The sequence below is a fragment of the Crocodylus siamensis genome, chromosome 8 (genome assembly GCF_052110815.1).
Source record: "Crocodylus siamensis isolate JL-2025a chromosome 8, ASM5211081v1, whole genome shotgun sequence".
In the NCBI taxonomy this organism is placed as follows: Eukaryota; Metazoa; Chordata; order Crocodylia; family Crocodylidae; genus Crocodylus; species Crocodylus siamensis.
The window spans coordinates 17,443,151-17,464,084 of record NC_143402.1 but is presented as its reverse complement, the minus strand read 5'-3'; the positions used below and the strand labels follow the sequence as shown (position 1 = coordinate 17,464,084).

The 20,934-nt window shown below is 39.1% G+C and overlaps 1 protein-coding gene across 5 annotated transcripts in view; it reads right to left on the bottom strand.

Moving 5' to 3' along the window:
• ATRX (ATRX chromatin remodeler) overlaps positions 1-20,934 on the bottom strand; it is a 147,353-nt gene that overhangs the window by 6,234 nt on the left and 120,185 nt on the right. For all 5 annotated transcript variants that reach the window (XM_090060998.1, XM_090061001.1, XM_090060999.1 and 2 more), the window contains 3 exons: positions 18,026-18,203; positions 16,685-16,879; positions 1,714-1,863 (listed from right to left, as the gene is read on the bottom strand). In XM_090060998.1, coding sequence (XP_089917124.1) covers positions 1,714-1,863; positions 16,685-16,879; positions 18,026-18,203 — 523 coding nt within the window. The remainder of the gene's footprint in view (positions 1-1,713; positions 1,864-16,684; positions 16,880-18,025; positions 18,204-20,934) is intronic.

The following is a 20,934-nucleotide window of genomic DNA, read 5'->3' as shown; positions in this document are numbered from 1 at the left end:
AAGAGGCATGAAAGAAAATTGGCTTAATGATCTATGGCTAAATATGTAAAAGAGTAGAGCTCAATATCGCTAGGCATACATATAGAAGGGAGAATGACACCTTACCAAATACAGGCTTAATGTGGGAACAATCATGGAAAAGAAAAAGATGACCCAAGAGAATGGAAAAGAACAAAGGAAAGAAATGAAGGAGTAAAGCTGGAATTCCATCACGACAGCCACCACTAACTGCCAGATGGAGTGCTCTTGTTCAGGCCTTACACAAGTCTACAGTGAAGAAGACTAACATAACACAATCCAGCATGCATACTGCTGGATCTATCTTGTTAAAACCTGCATTTTCATGTCTTTGATTTTGGCAAAGTACTATGAGATAGATAAAGTATTACGTATTTTGGCTAGAAAAACACCCATTACTACGGAAGCAACAGAGCAAGGATTTCCGAAATGAATGAATTGATGGAACACAGAAAAAACTGGATGAACAGGATCAACCTGCCTTGAAAGAAATACTGTACATCAAGTTCTAGTCACTGAAAGACCCCTTGCAAGGAATAGGTTTCAAATATACAATCCCATAGTTGAAATAAACATAAAAAAGATAAGATCAAGAAGTCACTGAGGCAGAAGAAAAATCCCCCAAATATTCAAACAAAATACATGGCAAAGCAAGAGACAGGCATGCCTGGCTGCAAAATGCTAGCAAAATAGGCAAGCATGCTTCTCTTCCAAATTGTGGGGACCCTTGATGACTGCAGGGCCTGAACAGGGGTGGCATAGCAACCATGGCTCTATACAGAAACAAACAATTCCACCTCTTGCTAATAGCAAAAAATTAATACTTGTTTTTTCCCCTTAAAATATCTGAAGTGTGTGAGCCAATACAGTAAACACTTTCCTTTAGGATACACAGTGAAATACTGTGCAAGAAAACAACTGAACAAGTCAGATACAATAGGAGTTTTCACAGGCACCACTTATGTCATAAAGCAAACCCCTATGTAATTTTAGCCAGAATATCTATGTAATTTTAGCCAGTGTTAATTCTGAAGAGGAATTATCCTTTTCCTGCATCTTTAAATGAAGTCAAGTCTTACATATCACAATTGTTCTGCTGAGCACTTGTCTTGAAGTGGGACAGGAACAATATTTCTTACAAAATGTCCAGACTAATTCTGGTCTGTACTTATCCCTCAATAAGACTGTTTTCTTTTCTTTTCAATTTTTTTTCTTGGGGGGAAGCAGGGAAGGGACAGAGGTGGAAGGGATATCAGGGTTTGGTTTAAATGTCAAACTCATTTTTTCTCCTTTTTTAAGCAACTATTAATAGAGCTAGAGACTTCCCTTATATTTTCAAAACACAGAATTATAAAGAGCTCCAGTTAGAGTTTAACATAAAATGTAAAAACTACAAATCAAAAAAGAAAAATGGTAAAATGTGCTAAAATCAAACAGAAGTAGCTTGAAGCATACACACATAAAAGCCTAGAACAAAATGGCAAACCACAAAGGAATTTTTTCATACCTCACAGTTTGCTTTCAGAGAGGTGGTATTTAAACTTATTGTTTCACAGAGCATTACTCAGAACCTCAAGCCTACCACAGAGCTTTTTTAAAAGCTTTTTAAAAATTACATTATTTTTAAAAGCTAAAAAATGTAAAAAGCTAAAAACATTTCACAGATATTATTAAAGCTAATGCATCCAACTTTACCTTCTTCTCAGCTTCATACTCTGCCCAAGCTGCCTTCCTTTCTTCTTCAGTCAATTCTTCTTCCTCTTTGTGGTCCAGGAGTGAGTCATGTTCATGGTAGCCCACTATGTGTTCTTTATGGATCTGAAGCAATTCTGCCAAAATTGTATCCTGTTTAAATGAAAAAGTATAATGAAATTTAAGTCACTTGTTAAATATTTGGACAGTAGCAGTGTTATCACAGTGTCTTTGCTGATGATATGAAAGGTATACTGATAGTCACCAACAAGACCTTGCAGTATTTCACAGATCAATAAAATTAAAATAAATTTAAAAACAACAAAAACCACACATGAAATATTCCTCATAAAGAGGGAAATGGAGAAACAACCAAATGCAGCAAATGAGTCAACTCACTTAAAGCACTGCATGCACTCAAATGCCAGTGAGGATGGAGGCTTTATAAGGCTTTGAATAGCGTGGAATGGACTAAACCAGGGCAGGCAATTATTTTGGGTGGAGGGTTGCTGATAGAATGGCCTGGCGGGCCACATCCGGCCCCTGGGCTGCATTTTGCCCACCTCTGGACTAAACTAATTCTTATAGAGATGTTTGCTCTTTGCCCCCTAGAAGGAAACCTTGGTAATATTCTGTAGTGAATCTGAAGCCCCTTTGATGTGTTTTATAATTTAAAAAGTATTTAGGCCCAAACTGTAGGTTGTGACTTGACACTGCAAAAAATATTTTCGTTATTATAAAGTCAGAAGCCAACTGAGAGCCATGTTCTTCAAAATGGCAAAATGAGCTTTGGGATATATAATCTCTAAATGCTCAAGTTAAATAGACCACATGTATGGGCTCCAGGCACAAGATATGGCCAAGAGGCCCTACTCTATACATTAGACTTATTTTCATTGGAACAGCATTCCAGAGTCATCTAGGTCAGCTGTTCGCAAACTCTGTTGCAGTGGGCTAAAATTACCCGGCTTGGATCTGAAATGGACTGGCACTAGGACCCAGCTGCTGCCACTGTTTCTCCCTACCGCCTGGCTGTGGCACAGGCAAGTTGCTGCACTGCCTGGCCGTGACAAAGCCCCCTGCCATCTGTCCACAGCACGGTGCCCCGGCTGCTCAACTCCCTTGGTACCCCACCCCCCCCGGGTCCACAGGCTCAATCCAATGATTCTGAGGACCATACACTGCTGACCCCTGACCTAAGGAACTTCTCTTGGTGTTGGAAGAAAAGTTATTCTCCTTTCAGGATTAACAGAATACTATTTCTAGAGCTAGCTGCTGATTGGACAAAAAAATCCACGTGGTCAGAGAGAAGTATTTCTTCAGCGTTTCCAAGGCCAATTTTTTGAGGATGCACCTGCACATGCAATTAAGAAAAGCTCCAACACAACAACATCAATTGCAAAACTTGTCAGAGGACCAGACCATGGGTTTGACTTCACTGCACTACTTGGGCCACTCCTACCAAGAATTACATACAGTGCCTACAGTAGGATACAGACAAAATAATGCGTTTTTCTGCAGCAGGTTTATTATTATTATGGTTAAAACTAACTCCTAGAGACCACAATAAAAACAGTGGCCCAACTGTGCTAAACACTGCACAAACATTGAGCAAGGGACAGTTCCTACCCTGACAATCTAACAACCTAAGCAGATTAAAGATGGGAGAAGAGAGAGATTATGTGACTTCTACCCATGAACCTAAAGGAATGCGGAAGAGCCAGGAACTCAGCCTAGATCTCCTGGGTCCCAGCACAGTATCCTACTCACAATTGCTACACTACAGAAACCAAAACTGATCTGAACTCTCAGAAGCACAAAACCAGTTGTTTGGTTTGTTTTTGTTTTTTGTAGAAGTCAACCTCTTTGTTTCATCCTTATGCCATCACTTGGTCTCTTCATGTCTAAATCGACCCTTTCTCCTCTAGCCCCTGAGGAGCAAGTTCTGCATTACATCTGCCTGACTAAAGGGTGAAAGAAACAAATCATAGGATTCAGAGGGAAATAGGGGTTGTGGTAATAGGATGCATACAAAACATCTAAGGGAGGTGGGTGAAAAAGTCCAAAAGAGATTACAAAATTAAAATTAAGTTAACACAGTAAAAGCTCTCTCAGCATACTGCAGCCATATATCAAGTGTGCAGAGGGTTCTTAAGCATGCATATGCATTAGTTTCTATGGTAACACTATTATTGAAAACAATCCTGGAATATAATCCATATTCACTTGGCCCATACAGTCATCAAAATGTGGTTTAAATCACATTCAATTGTGTATATTTGATTTCCTTTGTCCAAGCTTTATTTTGTATTAAATAGAGTGATGAAGCTTGAAAGCCGAGATAAGGAAGTTACTCCAATTTGGTTTTCTTAAATGCTTTCACATCGAAAAACTGATTAATTCAATTCTACACAACAACATTTAGCGAAAAAAGTTTACTGAGTGTAATTAATATACTTGGAGTTTAAGAAGGCATTTATCAGTATGGTTTATAGGGTCTTAAAATTGTATCAAATGGCAAATCTGGATGAGGATTTGAAAACAAGATTTTGACAAATTTTCTGAATGTAAAAAAATGTTTCTTCTACCTGTCATTTTAGGCCTTCACAGAACTACTAAATGCAACTAGGAAATAATTATACCTGAAAGAAAACTCACTCCTGGTGGTATACTACCTATCACCAAGTCATAAGATAAATATCTCCCACAGCCAGTCAGTAAAGCAGCAAAGGAATTATTCTGGAATTAGCATCCTTTTTTAAAATTTACAGTCTCTTAGATTATATAAAAAAAGATGCAGTTACTAATTTCCAAACTAGTGTTCATATATTACAACCTGCTGCTAAAGATATACTGCACCCAACTGAAAAAGGACAATCATTTCAATCTGATTTTCTGATCTCCATTACAAGGCCTCTACTGATTCCAGCTTTTATTTAACAGGATAAACCAAAAGAGTGGCTTCAAGTCATTATGATCCCATTTTTTTGGGCTGGGGGAAACAGGAATTAGAAAGTGCACATTCATGTCAGCTCCAAAGGGGCACTGTGAAGTAGACCTGATGCTTTTGAGAACCTGGGTTCAAGCAGCTTGTTATTCTCCATCTACCCTTACATCACACCAACCTGTTTGGGGAGTCTATCATCACTGGCCCTGAAAAGGTAGAAGTAACAATTACTGAAGTTTTCGCTTCAAACATGCCTGTTTCAAAATGAAAAGGCCAGGCCAACAATTGGTGCTTTTGGTGAAAAAAGATCTTTTAACAGTCATTTTAACATGTGCTAAATCTCTCTCCCAGCAGATAATTCTTTGGGAGTTCAGTGTAAAAAATTTGAGACTCTATTTAAAACAGTATGATAGTCCATAAATCGATTTATTTAAAAAGCACTTGACATCCATTTCTGAAAAACTCAGGGCAAAGCAAAACATAACATCTAAAATACAATAAAAATCTATTAAACTGAGAAAACTCTGTTTAAACTATCTCTTCCAAGGAAAGATAACAACCCCTTTGGCATTCTCCAATGTGTTTTTCAACCTTTTAATCTGCTGCTGTGCAAAACGAAAAACGCTTTGAAGTACCTAAAACTTTAGTCTGGATTAGATAACAAGTCATCAGTGTAACAGAAGTCTACACAAAACCCACTGCATGTATAGTAATTATTTCTATATTTCTATCAGCTCATTTTGAACAAGTGATTAATCAGCTCTAGAGCACCTGTTACACATTTTTAGACTGATACAGAATTTTTGAAGGACTTTATTTGCAAGGTTGCAGAGATAGTAGAAGGCTAGAAATCTGCTTTTAATTAGCAGAAGTGAAGATTAAATTTAACAATTTAGGTATACTACAGCATAGCAGTATTACTGTGACCAAAAAGGCCAAGGGCTGACTTCTTTCTAGGCTGCACTTGTGGTGGGGAACACTGGGGAGGGGGAGGAAGGGGTCAGTGTGAACATGCTTTGCTATAAATAGTTTCATAAGTAGGACACACAGATGCCCCTTGCACCCCAGAGGAAGACAGCAGTCTGAGCCTAGCAGCAAGGCCTGGAGATTGCTCCCTGATTTGTTCCCAATGACGTTGTTTCACTTTATTGGGTGAGTGATATCCCCAGGTTAATACTATAGTTCTGTAACAGTTTTGAGTGTGGCTGGCTGCCTTGGACGGGGGAAAAAAAAGTGAGGCTCAGAGAGCTGGGGAGCAAAGAAAGTCCCAGGGCAGACAGTAAAGAGCGCAGAAAGAACAGTCCAGATAGGACAGAGTGGAGTGCAAGGGAGGACAGAGGGAACTGTACTTGCACAATAAAGACAGTTGGTTTGGAGTGAAGCTTTCTGCTGTACTGCTTGGGACATCGGCACTAACCCCTGTCCTCTCCCTCTTGAAGCAGGAAAAAACCCCTTTCGCAGCTGATCAAAAAAAGGAGCTCTGAAGTGGGGGTACTAAAGATCACCAGAGAAGCCAGGGACAGAGAACAGCCAGAGTCTTGAAGCCAGAGGATTGCTTCTCGAGAAGCCATGCTAGGGCTGGTCTCAAAGGGTGCTTGGGGAAAAGGAAAGAAAATAAGATTTCTTCTTGGGGAGTCCTGTAGCAGGGTTTCCATCAAAAGCGGCATGATCTGTGACAACCGCATTTCAGGGAACCAGACCCTTAATCTGAATAGGAGTGCTGGAGAACTAGTCTTTGTAATGCTCCAGGGCAGGGGTTTTCAACCTTTTTCAAGGAGTGTACCCCTTCTGGGTACACTTCTGGTGGAGTGAAGGGGGACAGTATTAAAGGGGACTGAGTCTTCCAAAATCCATGTGCAACTCTTGACTACCTTATAACCAAGATATTCCAAAAGTCTTAGGAGTTGCGTCATCTTAACTATTCTAGAACAGCAACAAAATGTTATGTATCAGTTCAGTCCTATTAAGTATGACTCCAAAAGATGGATGTAGTATTATAATAAAAAAGACAAGTGCAATATGAGTTAAGTACCTAAATCCCTTTAAAAAAAAAATCTGGTCTTATATAAATAACAATTCTGTTTGAATCACAATACTAAATTGCAATGAGCCATGCAATTTTTAAAATCAAGGTCTTTTTTTTTTTTTTTTTATAGCTGTTTGTATAGAAGTTCACCGTCTACAGGGCTAATCCAAATGGCATTGAAGTCAGAGCAAAGATTCACATGGACATCAGCTGGTTCTGGATCCAATCCTGACACTGACATATTACACATTTATCAACTAATATACTGATTTAGTAATCATACCAAAATTCCTCCTTTTATGGTCATTTTAGTAATATGAAATATTTCTACACCAAAATTTCACAGAGGAGATACCAGTCATAAAGGATTTATAATGCCCAAAGACAAAACCAAAAACCTTAAAATGTTATGGTCAACTTTTCATTTCCTTCCCAGTAAAATACAGATAAGTTAAAGTTAAACATGTTAAATATGTTAAAGGGCTTTACGGTGAAAACTCTAAACACGGATGTATGTTACACTGTAAAGGAATATTTTTTCGTTCCATGATACTTAAGGAAGTAAATATTTAACCACAATTAATGTGCATATAGTTAGCTGCCAAACACTTATAATTCTGTTTTTTTGCCATGAGGATCTTGTATTTGAACAACACTACTAATTTTTTTCCTACCAATTGCATTTTCTAAAAAAACTGACCTGTGCCAGAGTGTAACAAGATATGCATGCTAAGAATATGTGGAATGTTAAGAAAATATGGCCCAAGCTATACAACACTGAAAACATGAAGAAAACGCATGCAATTTTTGATCACCTAACCTACACAAAAGCCTAATTCTATGCTTTCCAAGCAGTCTAAATACTTCCTCCTTATGTTTAAAGAAAAGGAATATATAAACAAATCATCAACTGCTCAAACTAAAAGTTACAAGAAAGGTTGAACCTTAACAATGGAGTCCTGAGTCATCAATCCCTTATCATTATGAGACTCCTTCCTGAAGAGCTAAAAGATCCCTACCATTGGGTTTCATCAGGTCAAGAATGAATACTTGGTCTGCAGTCATCAAGCAGAAAGTCTGCTCATGGGAAAACATTAAAGAGGAAAAAAAGATGATTAATCTGTGTTTAGATGGCTGTGGAGATGAACAGAAAGCATACCACCCAATCCCTATCCTGGTCCCTCTCTCAAAAAACAAACTCTAATGGTTTAGACAATTAATTTCAAAATGCTTACATTCAACATTAGTTCATGTACATGGGTATTGGGGAGTTATTGTCCTGGATTCTATCTGTTGTTCCACATATTGCTTTTAGTATGTTTAAATGATTTTATTGCGATGCAGCTCATGCCAATGCTAAGGATTACAGAGGCAAGTTTCTTATCTTACCATCTGCATGGTAATAAAATTGCACAATGACATCATTGTTCAGAAAACTATGCTTTGAAGAAATGAAAGCTGAAGAGGTCTGAAAACAAGGGAGGGTGTGTGTGTGGGGGGGGAATTATACCCAAACCTGTAAAAAAAAAAAAAAAGCAAAACTAAAGCTTCACTTTAGCTTAAATGCCTACTTTGCTTTCTTGATAATTACAAAGGAACAGTTCAGTCTTTGTAAGCAAGGTGTAGACAGTTCAGTGTCAGAAAGGAGAAAGACAGGTAAATGTTTGTGCTAGGTTTAACTGGCCTTTGTTTCCCTATAAAGGGCTGCAGAGATCAGATTGTGTATGCTGAATTTATCAGGAACAAAACACCTAAGTATTATGCAACATGACCTTTACCAAGAGTTTCATCTCTAATTACTAAATATGCACCGCTATAAAAAAAAACAAACAGAAAAACGGTCCATATTGGATTGGCACCGATAAAAGGAAAATTGACATTACCGGCAATCGGCTTTTTTGGCCACTGTAGCCAATGCTGTCAGCGATAAATGCTGCATGCACGTGGGCAGACATGGCCGCACGCAGCTACAAATGTAGCCCAGCAGCTTGGAGAGCAGCATCTGGCCAGAAAATCTGGGGGGGAGGGGAAGGTGTGGGGGGCAAATCGAGGCCCCCATGGTGAGAGAGAGAATGGGACAGGGGCAGGCACTGTCCAGCTGGGGCAACGTGGAGCGGAGCTGCAGGCAGCTCCTCGGTGGGGTGTGGGAGGGTGGGGAGAGGGGGCAGCTCCCAACCACTGCATGCACACCAGGGGGAGGCAGGGCGCACATTTCCCCCTGCCCCCCACCGTTTTGTGCATGGGGTGGAGGAGGGCTGCCTGCTGAAGACTCAGTGCCAGGGGCTGTGCTGGCCTCCTCCCAGTGGAGTGGCTGGGCCAGGGCTGCACTCAGGGCAAGTGGCAGAGGCATTGGGAGTGGGGCTACGGTGAATTCTGGGGTGGCTGTAGTCTACCCCGTGGCCTCCCCTCCCAGCGCTGCTGCCGCCTGCCCAGAGTGCAGCCTTGGGCTGGGCTCCCCTCCCCGCTGGGAAGAGACCAGTGCAGCTCCTGGCCCTGAGCCCACAGTGCAGCCTGCCCTCACCCTGTGCACAAATCCAGAGGGGCAAGTGCCCCCCACCCCCATGTTTGCATGCAGTAGTGGGGAGCTGTGCCCCCCCACCTCAAACCTCCCAGATAAGCTGCCTGCTGTTCAGCTCTGCGCTCCGCCCTGGCTAGGTAGCACCTACCCTGCCCCAGCCTCATTCCTTCTTTCACCATGGGGGCCTTGATCTGCCCCCTGCCACCCATTTCTCCCACAGGCTTATGAGCTGAATGCTGGTCTCCAGCCTGCTAGGTTGCATACTGGCCACTGGACTGGTATCAGCTGATATGGCTGGTTAATCATTGGACATAGTTATCAGTCAAAACAATCTTCATCAGTGTACCCCTACTAATTGCTGTGCAATTCATGAATATACCAATAAAAATGTTTCTAAGCATAATACATAGTAGATGCCTTTTATACTTGGTTTTAAAAAAATTTTTTGGCAGAAGTACCAAGGGAGAGGCAAATGTGTTTAAAAGTGTTAATATCACAAGTTTTACAACTACAGAAATATACACTGCTTTTTCAATGAGAATGTCACCCAAAAACCAAGCAGTGGAAAGGATGGGATCGAAAAGATCTAAGTTATTGAAGAAAATATATATGCAGGATGAATTAAAAACCAAAAGGAGTTAAAAGGATAGCTCCAGGGATTTTTCTTCAAAGTTTTCATAACGAGTGAAAAAGAATTTAAAATCTCCCAATATAAAATTAAGATTTAAAAATCCTCCAATATAAAATCCTGCTTAAAAATACTTTATGAATTGGAATATTCTAATAATCTTGATTGGTTCTCACCTTAATCCACGGTGGCAGACATTTTATGTTAAATTAGAATATGAAAATGTCAACTCCATTAAATTTAGTAGGAAAACGTTTTGGTTTTTTAGGGTGGTTGGGGTTTTAATTCTTCTCCCTCTCTCATAGGTAGTTTTGTTTACTTTAAACAATATTCTTTTTCGTAGGCAGATCGCTCCAGGATTCTCAAGAGAAGACAGTTTGCCTTTCCAAGCTTCATGGTCAGAGGACAGGATAGAAGCATAGAAAGGTAGGGTTGAAAGGGACCTTAGGAAGTCATCTAGTTCAACCCCTTGCTCAAAGCAGGTCCACCCCAACTATATCATCCCAGTCAAGGCTTTGTCTATGTAGGTCTTAAAAACCTCCAAGGATGGAGATTCCACCACCTCTCTGGGTAACAACCTGTTCCAATGCTTTACTACCCTCCCCATCAGCAAGTTTTTCCTCATAGTTAATCTAAACATCCCTTGCTGCAACTTGAGACCATTGCTCCTTCTTCTGTCATCTGCCACCACTGAGAACAGTCCATCCTCTTTGGAACCACCCCTTAAGTAGTTGAAGGCTACTCAGTCTTCTCTTCTCCAGACTAAAGTCCAGTTCCCTCAGCCTCGCCTCTTAAAAGTCATGTGACCCAGCCCCCCCCCCCCCCCCCCAACAATTTTTAAATTTTTCCACTGGACTCTATCCAATTTGTCCGCATTCTTTCTGTAGCAGAGGGCCCAAAACTGGACACAGGACTCCAGATATGGCCCCCTCCCCAGTGTCCAATTCAGGGGAATACTCACTCCCCTCAATCTGCTGGCAGCACTCCTGCTAATGCAGCCCAGTACGCTGTTAGTCTTCTTAACAACAGAGGCACACTGTTGGCTCATATTCAGCTTACTGTCTACTCTACTGTAACTCCTAGTAGGAGCAATGGACTCAAGGTACAGCAGAGGAAACTGATTTGGAGATTAGGAGGAATGTTGGCATTCTGAGGGTGGTCAAGCATTGGAATAGGCTACCTAGAAAAGCTGTGGAATCTCAGTCTCTGGAAATATTCTACAAAATTCTGGGCAGACACTTGGCTGGGATGGCTTAGTCAAGGATGATCCTACTTTGAAAGCAGGGGGCTGGCCAGATGACCCTGTGAGGTCCTTTCCATCCCTACTTTCCTGCTATCTTAAGGTCCTACAAAAGGTTTTGTTTGTTGTACTTGCTCAGCCTATTCCTCCCTCCTTCCTCAGCATTAGATTTTTTTGCCTTTATTCCCATATCCTACTCATCACAAACTACGGCCACTTACTGAAATCCCATTCAGCAAAGGCTGAGAGCTCTTGGTTGTGGACAACTGGATTACAGGTGATTGGTTGTAGGGAAAGGACTACTTGAAGAAACTTGTAAATATACAGAAACACTTATAGGCAAGAAACTGAACATTTGATGGAAAGATTAGACAAGAGGTATACAAAGGGTGCATTTTTAATGTGCATTAAATTTAGAGACGGCAGTTAGAGTGACTATGGGGCAAATCATACTTAAGACGTAAAACAAAGCTCTACAAAAATAATTATGGAAGCCAAAGTAATTTAAAGCTACAATATGCTATTTTACTCTTCTGAAACTAACGGAGATGGCTTTTATTTCTGTCCCAATTTGCTGACAGAAAAATGCTTGTCTCCCTTTTCAGAGTATTTTTTTTCCTTTTGTATGTTAAATACAGTTTAATTTTTAAATAAGTGCCATTGTGGAATGGCAAGCAGACACAGAAGTTGCTCTTTATAGAAAGAAAAATGCTTAAGAGGAAGAGTGCTCTTTTATGAGAAAATAAACCTCATTTAATGCTCAATAACGACATAGCTACTCAATTGAGTTTTTAAAGAACTGGCTTATAATCTTCAGAACTTCACATTTTAAAACAGGTTTGTAAAATATTTCGGCACAAATTGACTAATGATGCATTTGAGTCACTGACTGCCATCTCTCTGACCCTTCTCTCTGAAACTGCATGCTATTTGAAAAGGTACATTAAAATTATAACCCTCCTTTGATATTTTCAGGATTTCAGGCCCATACCTTGAAGGAAGTGAATGTCTCTGGGAGGTTCTGAGAACCCTTGATTTCAAACTTCAGTAGGATCTCAGGGAACTCAGCACCTCACATACTTAGGTCTTAAGTGCTCTAGACAAAAAATCTAATTGAGAGAGAGGAGTAAGAGACAAGAGAAAGGTAAAGGACTTCTGAGTTCATAGCCACTTAACTCTAAGCTGGTACTAGACAGCTAAAAGGAATCAACCTACAAATTATTTCCTGCAAATGAATACATGTACAATCTGCTAAAAACAGAGAAAATTACCTGATAATTATTAGTTTTCAAGTGCCAAGTATTACCAGTAGTTAAAAGGTTTGCATATGGCAGAACACAAGCCATTAAGCCAACAGATGGGCTGATAAGGAGGAATCAAACAATTACAAGATAGGGTTTTTTCCCCCCAAAGCTGAGGACTGACATGAGAGCAGAGATTCATACACTACTACTTTCCCAATCAGCCAGATGAAGCTTTTTAGGATGAAGGGGAAATTTAGTATTTAAAACTTAATGTATAAACAAGTTATTGAACATTACACCCTTCTTCCCTGCAACAAGGAAGAAACTGAGTTGCTCATCTTCTTTAAGGCTTCCATACTGCTGGTGTCATAAATGGAGCTGTGTTCAAGAAAACTTCCCCCAGTCAGCAATCTGCTCACATATATAACAACATTTTCAAATGTTACACAGGTTGGGTTTTTTTCCCCAAAAAAAGGTACTATTTAATGAACACTTAAGTCCTTGCACTGAGGTAAGCCTTTGCAAGTAGTCTCACCTTCCCCCTGTCATACGATAAATAGCTAATTTTTACCTCTTGTGACAAGTAGATGTCCTATCTGTTTCATCTCTCTAAAACTTTCCCATGTTCAATGGGAGTAGAAAGGCAATTAATATTCACAAATTTGTTTTGAAGATGAACTAGTGTAATATATAAGGGTGTTTAAAAAACTAACAGAAATTGTGAAATAAATCCACTGTGTATGCAATGATCATTTACTGGGCCATGTCACTTCTCTACATAGTAATAAATTATGGGTGCATTCAACAAGGCCATCAGTGTTCCCCACTTTGTCAGACATACAGCGTGCGCAGCCATTTATCTGTTAATTTCTGAAATACCCTTTTAGTTTCTTTTACTTGCAACACATGACTTTTTTCCTCAGCCACATGCCCACATCGAGACATCCAGGCCAATTCAGCGCTCCCCCCACCCCCCCAAACATTCCTTTTTCTTGTGATTTATTTCTGGTATTAAAACAGTGATGAAACAGGGATGTCGGCAGATAAATTTCCTCAAACTTACAAAATCACTCGTAATCAGTTTATACCCAGCATTTTGTTAAGAACATTTTAGTCTAAAGACATATTTGACTCATTTGGGTATACTATGAAAGATTAAACTATTCTTAAGAATAAATAGATATCCGAGTATGGTGGCGTATCAACTGTACTTGCAGAGCTACCAATATAAACTAAGCAAAAAGCATAAAAGATAATCTTCAAATGTGTTCTTTTTACAAAGATATTAAATTCTTAACTGAAGAAAAAAATGTTGGGTTTTTTTTAAAAGGTAAAAAATTCTGTTACAAAGTAACAAAATCAGTATTAATAAACAAGTTTCATTGATCCATGTCTTTCTGCCTATGTAGAAAAAAAATCCGTAAGAAGGGTTTAGATTCAATTATTAAAGTTTTCACATGTTTTAAAATGACTGTTAAAATGGCTTGGTATTGGGCTAACACTTTCTTAATCCCTCTGACAGCTGCATAGGCACTGTAGGTGGTCTAGTAAAAATCTCTCTCTTGGAGAATGGTGCCCTGCGCAACAGTTCAAGAAAGCCCAGTCTGGTATTTAACAGTAACTGATCACATTCTGGTAATTCACAAGATAATCTATATTCAGAATGGAAAATATGCAATGTTCCTGAAAAAAGAAAATATGGTCACAGTAAAGGAAAAAGCATTTTCCCACTCCAGACAGCTCACAATGACCTAAGTGCATGAAGTAGCCACCAGTGCATTTGGAAATGGTTGTATTTTTCTTGCATGCATGCTAAGAACTTGGGCTCTTTACTGCTGTAGAACAAATTACACTAATACTATAATAGTGGGGACCAACCTTTTTGGCAAGCACACCCCAAGGTAAGCTCCCCGCCATCCTTCCCAAGTGCTATTCTGATCCCCCTCCCCTGCCCAATCTGCTGTTCTGCTTCGCACTCCCTGCCCTATCTGCTTCTGTGCTCCCTTCCTGATTGGCCGTGCGCTACACACAGGCTGCCTGTGCTACTTGTGGCACATATGCCACAGGTTGGCCAGCCCTGCAGTAATACAACGTTTTGTCATTCCCTTCTAACCTACTGTATTCCTTTCAGCTAAGGATTTCGGAGAGCAGTATTATTTGATTTGATTAACTTCTGCTACGTGTGCGTGTGCATGTGCACGCGCATCTCTCCCCCACCTCCCTTCTCCCCAGGAATTATACCCTTGTGTATGTTTATAATAGCAAATAGAAGGTGAAAAATGTGCCCTTAACATTTCTTTAGACTATGCAATCAGAATCACCATTCAATACTAAAAGAATATTTTTACCCTTGTTTCTGATGTACCTTAAAAAACAGAAAAGAAAGAAAACTCTCTATTTTACCCAATGGTCAGCTGCATATAAATTTCAAAGAATACAGCAAAAAATGAGATCCGTTTACTAAGCACAGGCCACGTGTAATTCACTTCACATTCACCAATTATGCGACTGTATTAAATGACTGTGTTACATAAGCTAAAAGACTAATTTCACAGTAAGTGACTTGAGTTAACCTTCAGCATGCAAGGTCTCAATGTTATATGAACACATTTGCATAAACAAGGACTAACTTAAACTTGTTTTATTTGTTTTCAAAACAGTAAGTATTAAAGCAGTGCAAATTAAGTGGCCCAGGTACTTATGCCTACAATACATTTTCCTTCCTGAAAGTTTGACTGAAGTTAGTTGGCTTAATTTTCAAAACTGACTAGCAATTTTGAACTCAACATTGAGTACTTACTTGATACAGTAATGTGTGCCTCAGCTTTCTTATTTTGCAAATCAGACCCTTTCAGGGTATCTCAAACTGGGCAGCCAAAAACTGTGGTACCCTACATCAAAACTCACATTTGAAAATGCAGGCAATAACTAAAAGGCTAACTGAAAAGAACAGTATGAGAAAACCAGTTGTTTCAAGATTAAGCATCTCTATTTTAACAAACACCATATTGCCTGCTCTCTACCAGTAACCTACCCAAACACTAACACCTATTCCTCTACCCGGCTACCTTTTCCCCCAGAATTTAGATGCAACATTCTATGTTCTTAATCACGATAGGCTCAAGGGAAGCACAAAGCCACTTAAGAAGGAAAAAAAAAAGGGGCCAGAACCTTCAGAGCAAGCCACAAAATATAAAATCAACCAACCAAAACCAGTGTTCCACCCCTATCCAGTAAGGCAAAAAAAATACAAATACAAGGCCAGCCTTTGCCCGAGTCTCTGGACTAGGGACAGAAGTTACATACAAACTGGTTTAAGTGGTCAGAAACTGGTTTAAACCTCTAACACAACCAAAGTTCAGTGCATATAAACCAGTTGCAAGATGGCTGAAACTGGTTTCAGATGAATTTGATTGAATGTAATATTAGATTTAACTGACTTGGATTAAACCAGTTTATGAAACTTCTGTGCCAGACCCCTTCCTGGTTCAAGTTAAATCACAGTCCCCCAGCATCCCAGCATGCTTTCCAGCCCTGGGCTGGGCTATCTGCTCCAGCAGAGAAGGGGTGGTGGGTGGCGGGGTGTTCCCCCAAGCCGCCCCAGCAAACTCTGGGAGGTCGTCCCCCAGGCAAACTCTGGCTGAGGTCTGGGGCCAGGAAGAGGGGTTAAACTTCCCTTCCCCCAAGTACAGAGCTGCCCTGCCAAAAACTTACTGCTGACTGCAACTGTGTACTACAAATCCCAGAGGCACCTGGAAGCAGGAAGGGGAAGTGATGAACAACAACCCTGGACTGCAAATTTCAGAGACCTCGGGGGCAGCAGGAAGAGGAAGCAAAACACAGCCCATGCTGGCTGTGCCAGAGCTGTGCTCTAGTACCCCCGCCTTCTGGCCTGAGCCCCTGTAGGTATGTGGCTGCAATCCCTGAATCAAAAGGTAAATGTCTGTCCAGTTGATTCTCAATTTAATCTCTGTATTTTAGATTCACCTGAAAAGACTGAATCAACTCAGCTTCAGGCTTTTTGACCGTCTGTACTTAGCCTTGATCTCACATAGATTAAGCAAGCCAGCATTTCAAACGTCCTTGGATGTTAAGTATCAAGGGCGGACTTTTTCCAATATTGACTCTCCTTCCCCTTTTCTGTGGTTCCTATCTCTGGTGCTCCCCTCCAAAAAAGAAGTCTTAGAACATTTAGACAGTAGACTAGAACTCAAAAGGCTAAAAGGTTCAATTGTTCAAGTCCCAGCCGTGCTACTGATTTCCATCTGACACCGGACAGGAAAGTTTTTGCGACTTCTCTTCTCAGTGTTGCCAGCTGTTTTGAAATTCATCTACACTGTTTTTTACTGCTAATGCTTGGAATCTGGTTACCTTTGGCAGCATGGGTGTGTCCCTCTTCTTTTTCTTTTCTGAATTAGGGTCATCCAGCAAATCTGGCTCAAAAGTATAGAGCTCCGTGAGCTCATTCATGGTGAAGTGACGCTCAACTTGCTGCTGGTCGACCACCCGGAAAGACAGTGACTGTTTTGTTACTTGGCGATCATAGATCTTGTCCTCCATTGTTCCCTAAAAAAACCCACACATTAATTTTTAAAAATGTCAGTGCGCACATACATAGGATCAAATTACTCATTTGGAAAAACAGCCATTAAATGATAGGAACAACCCTTATAAAACAATTTTCCGTTTTTAATGTTTGTTCCATCACATCAAGTGGCTTACCATAAACCACCTTCCTTTTTTAAATCATTTAAAAAAAATGAGTTCTGGAGAGAATCCTTTATTAGCTTGTTAGCAGTTTATTAGAAAAAGAAATATATTTTAACTTCATTAACTCACGGAAATCAGATTTTTCACTTCTCCAAATCTGTACTTCTAAAAATATCGATATTTAAAAACTGTGTTTCTATAACATTATTCAGTGTGTTTTATCTGACATTAGCAACAAATCCATAAAAAAATCCCCCACAAGCCCCAACCCTACCCTCAAAATTAAATATGAAAAAGAGAAGGTACAAATTCAATGTCAGTTCAAAAAAATAAAGCAAGCAAGCAAGCTTAGGACACAATGGTCAAAGAAGAAAGCAGAACTGAACATAAGTTACCAGCACAACAGAATGTGGTGAAAGCACATACAGTCCTTGGATGTACAAGCACAGGAATACAGAGCGGTAGGGAGGTTATGTATACGGCATCAGTGAGAACAGTTATGTTCAACACTGGGACCCACAATTAAAAAGCATGTTAGTAAATTGAAAAAAGATTCAGGAAAGGTTATGAGAATTATTTGAACTTGGGGGTAAAGAGGAAACATCCTACTGTACAAGACTACAGAAGCTCAATTATTTAACTTAAATACAAGGTTAATATTTGACTTGGTCAAGATCCAGTTAGGGTTAAAGATAGCAGAAAGGTCTTCAACCTACCTAGCTACATGATTATAATAATCCTTCATATGTGATCTTAAAAAAGAAACCAAAACAAACTACCTAACAAAAACTCCTCCCCTCTGGGGTGGGGTAGGGCAGGGGATGAGATAAATCTGTAACAGTTTATTACAGCTTGACAATTTTCAGCTTAAAAACACTACTGCATGTGTGCAAGTACATCCCGGTATCTGATGCCACAGGGATGAAAAAATCTATATGCACAGATTGACATTTGACACCACAACATTAAGACCATTAATGAAACATTAGTCTCAAAACTTACCTGAGCTAGGAACCTGTACACAAACACAGGTTTGTTTTGCCCAAAGCGGTAAACCCTAAAGATACTCTGGATATCATAGGATGGGTTCCAAGAGGCATCAAAGATAATCACACGATTAGCAGCCACTAGGTTTATTCCAAGAGAACCTGCTTTAGTGGAAATAATAAACAAACGGCCTCTGGAACAACAAAAATGATTAAATTTTAGTATTTTACAAAGCAAAATTGACTTCCCTTGTCTTGGCATCCTTAAATGTTATAAATATGTTTGTGAAAACAGGTAAACTAAATCCTCTGGAGGACCTCTTATGTATTATTCATAAGTTACAATTATTTAATTTTTAAAAATGCAATACTGTAAAATTTGCATTTGTACTGTTTTAAATAAAAAGCAAAACTTCTCGTAAGACTAACTGCATTCTCAAAATCATAGCTCCGAAAGCCCAAAACATCTGGGGCACGATAATTCATGGAAAAAGAAAATAAGAAAATTTTAGAAGGTGGTGCTGTAAGGAGAAGAAATGGAAACTATTTCCTCTTTCCCATTATCAGTAAAATTTACTTTGATATACCACCAGTTGGAGATGCAGTGTCTACTGGTTGGCAGAAACTCAGACAGGTCACTTTGATTCTAATAAGAAGCAATTCTAATATGTAGCATAAAGTACAAAAGTTTGTTTGGAGGTCTGCCAAGCAGCTCTGTACAGCTACAGTTCTTTGTTGTATTTTACTCGCTCGTTCCAGTGGACAGTAGAGAAAAAAAAATAATTATGTACAGCAATTTATGGTTCAAAACTCTGGTTCTAATAAATGGCTGATTCTATAAAGCTAAGCGCTAAAACGTGGCAGAAAATGTACACTTTTGGTATTTGGTTTTGATATTTAATTTTCATAATCAGCAATCTGATATCATCAGATATGGATAAACCAGAGTTTATAGTATGGTTTAGAATGGCAATGTGGGATACCAAAGTCATTTCTCTCTAAGCATCTAGAGTTCCATGTAGGAAAAAACAAGAGCTGAACAGAAATTCACATATACCTAACAGTGCACCTGTTACTAATGTATCTGGAAAAGGACAAGGAGAACTTTTTCTAGTTCATGAAGAATTTCAAAGCTAGAGACCAATATTCTGGCATGATGGTATGGAGTAATCATGCCTCAAATTTCAAGGGAAAATGTGAACAGCTTCCCCTATTTGCAGAAAGTGTCCCAGCCCAAAAGCCCCAAACTGAGGTGATGTCAGGGTTTAGAAATGTTATTTTCTTGTATATTTGGTGTGGAAATTTCAAATTAAAATTTGGGTAAATTTTTTATATAAAATACTATTGTTCAAATAAAACAGCAAGACCAAATTAAACAGGAACAAAATAAACTTTTCCTTCTGTTTGGGGAGGGTTTTTGTTGTTTTTTTTTAAAGCAACATAGAACAAATTTTTTGAATGTCAAAAGAACTGAGGGGTGGGCATCAGTAGTACAAGTTTATAGTAAAAATTACAAAGTTGCTTGACACCTCTCCAAAAACTATTAATATTTTCAAAATGTTTCCAGTTATCAAATATATGAAAAATGCAGTTTTCAAACATAGATAAATTCCCATATGACAATGCTCTAGGATATCTTTTGTTAAGTGAACATTTTGCAGCTATATGAAGTGTTGGTATTTTGCTTTCAAGAAGCATGCCCAAAATAATAACTGTTTATAAGGGAAGAACCTAGACTTGTTACAATGTAAAGAGACATACATGATCATTTTTTTCATCTTACTCACTTTAGAGCTAGTTAAGTAAATATTAGTGAGATGCACTTATTGTCAGGTTAATGGGCTACTGCTGCTACAGAATGACTCCCATTTGTTATATTCAGAAATTGGCTGAATACACTCAACTATGTGTAAGGGATAGTAAGCTTTCCACATCAAAGAACAAGGTATGTGGCACAGAGTAAGCCCTATAATCAACTAACTTAATAGGAAACCTTTAACAAAATGACAGAAGTCCTTTCTTCTCAACTAAAAAACCTAACATCAAATGCATTTCTTCTCATTAAGGGCGGAACCACATATCACACTCACAAGTCAAAACTAAAAGTTTGTTTTTTTTTAAATTATTTTTCTTAAAACTGAGCTAAATGAATATAAGAGACAGCATATTTTGCAACCCCTTATTTTCATTCATTAACTTTATGCTGCTTGGGAATCTCCATATTTAGTGTAAATAGTTGTGTTAAAAATACTTAAGAGAGAGAACAACAGTCCAAATATAAACTTCATTACTAATTTAAATTGCTAGCAGATGGCTGCAGTGGCCTTGCACAAGAGTCATTTTATTATGTATTTACATACATGCATACATAACTAGAGAAAGACCTCTCCTGGGTAAGACCATATGTCAAGTAGTTTCAGACAAAAACTATGTTAAGATATCATTCAGATTGAAAGCGCGTAGCTATCCGGGGCAAAAGTGCATGAGAGTTTTTGTAGCATCCCAAAGCTAAGTTTTATAAATCAGGTAACTCAGAGTTAAGGTTACACACATAAAAGAAATACAGAACTGCAGAATCAGGACACACAATCTTAACTCCACCGTGCAGAGATATCCTGCAGTAACCTTTGGCTAAGTAAGTAACTCTCCAATGAAGTGATGTGGCATAATTCCTTCCCCCTTACCTTTAAGTACAAGGAGGCTGAAGCAAGGAAATTTAAAAATAGAGATGAAAGGCAATGCTGTCAACTAATTTTAAGTGCTTGATTTGAGAAACTCAGAACCTGATTTTTCACAATACCTCTCAGTTTACAGAGTATGTTCAGCATATATAGCTCACACAACCACCTATAAATCAGGAGTGCTCAGAAGTTCTGCAAATCAGATTGTATACGTGTCAAATCAGGTATTGACACAGTGGCCATC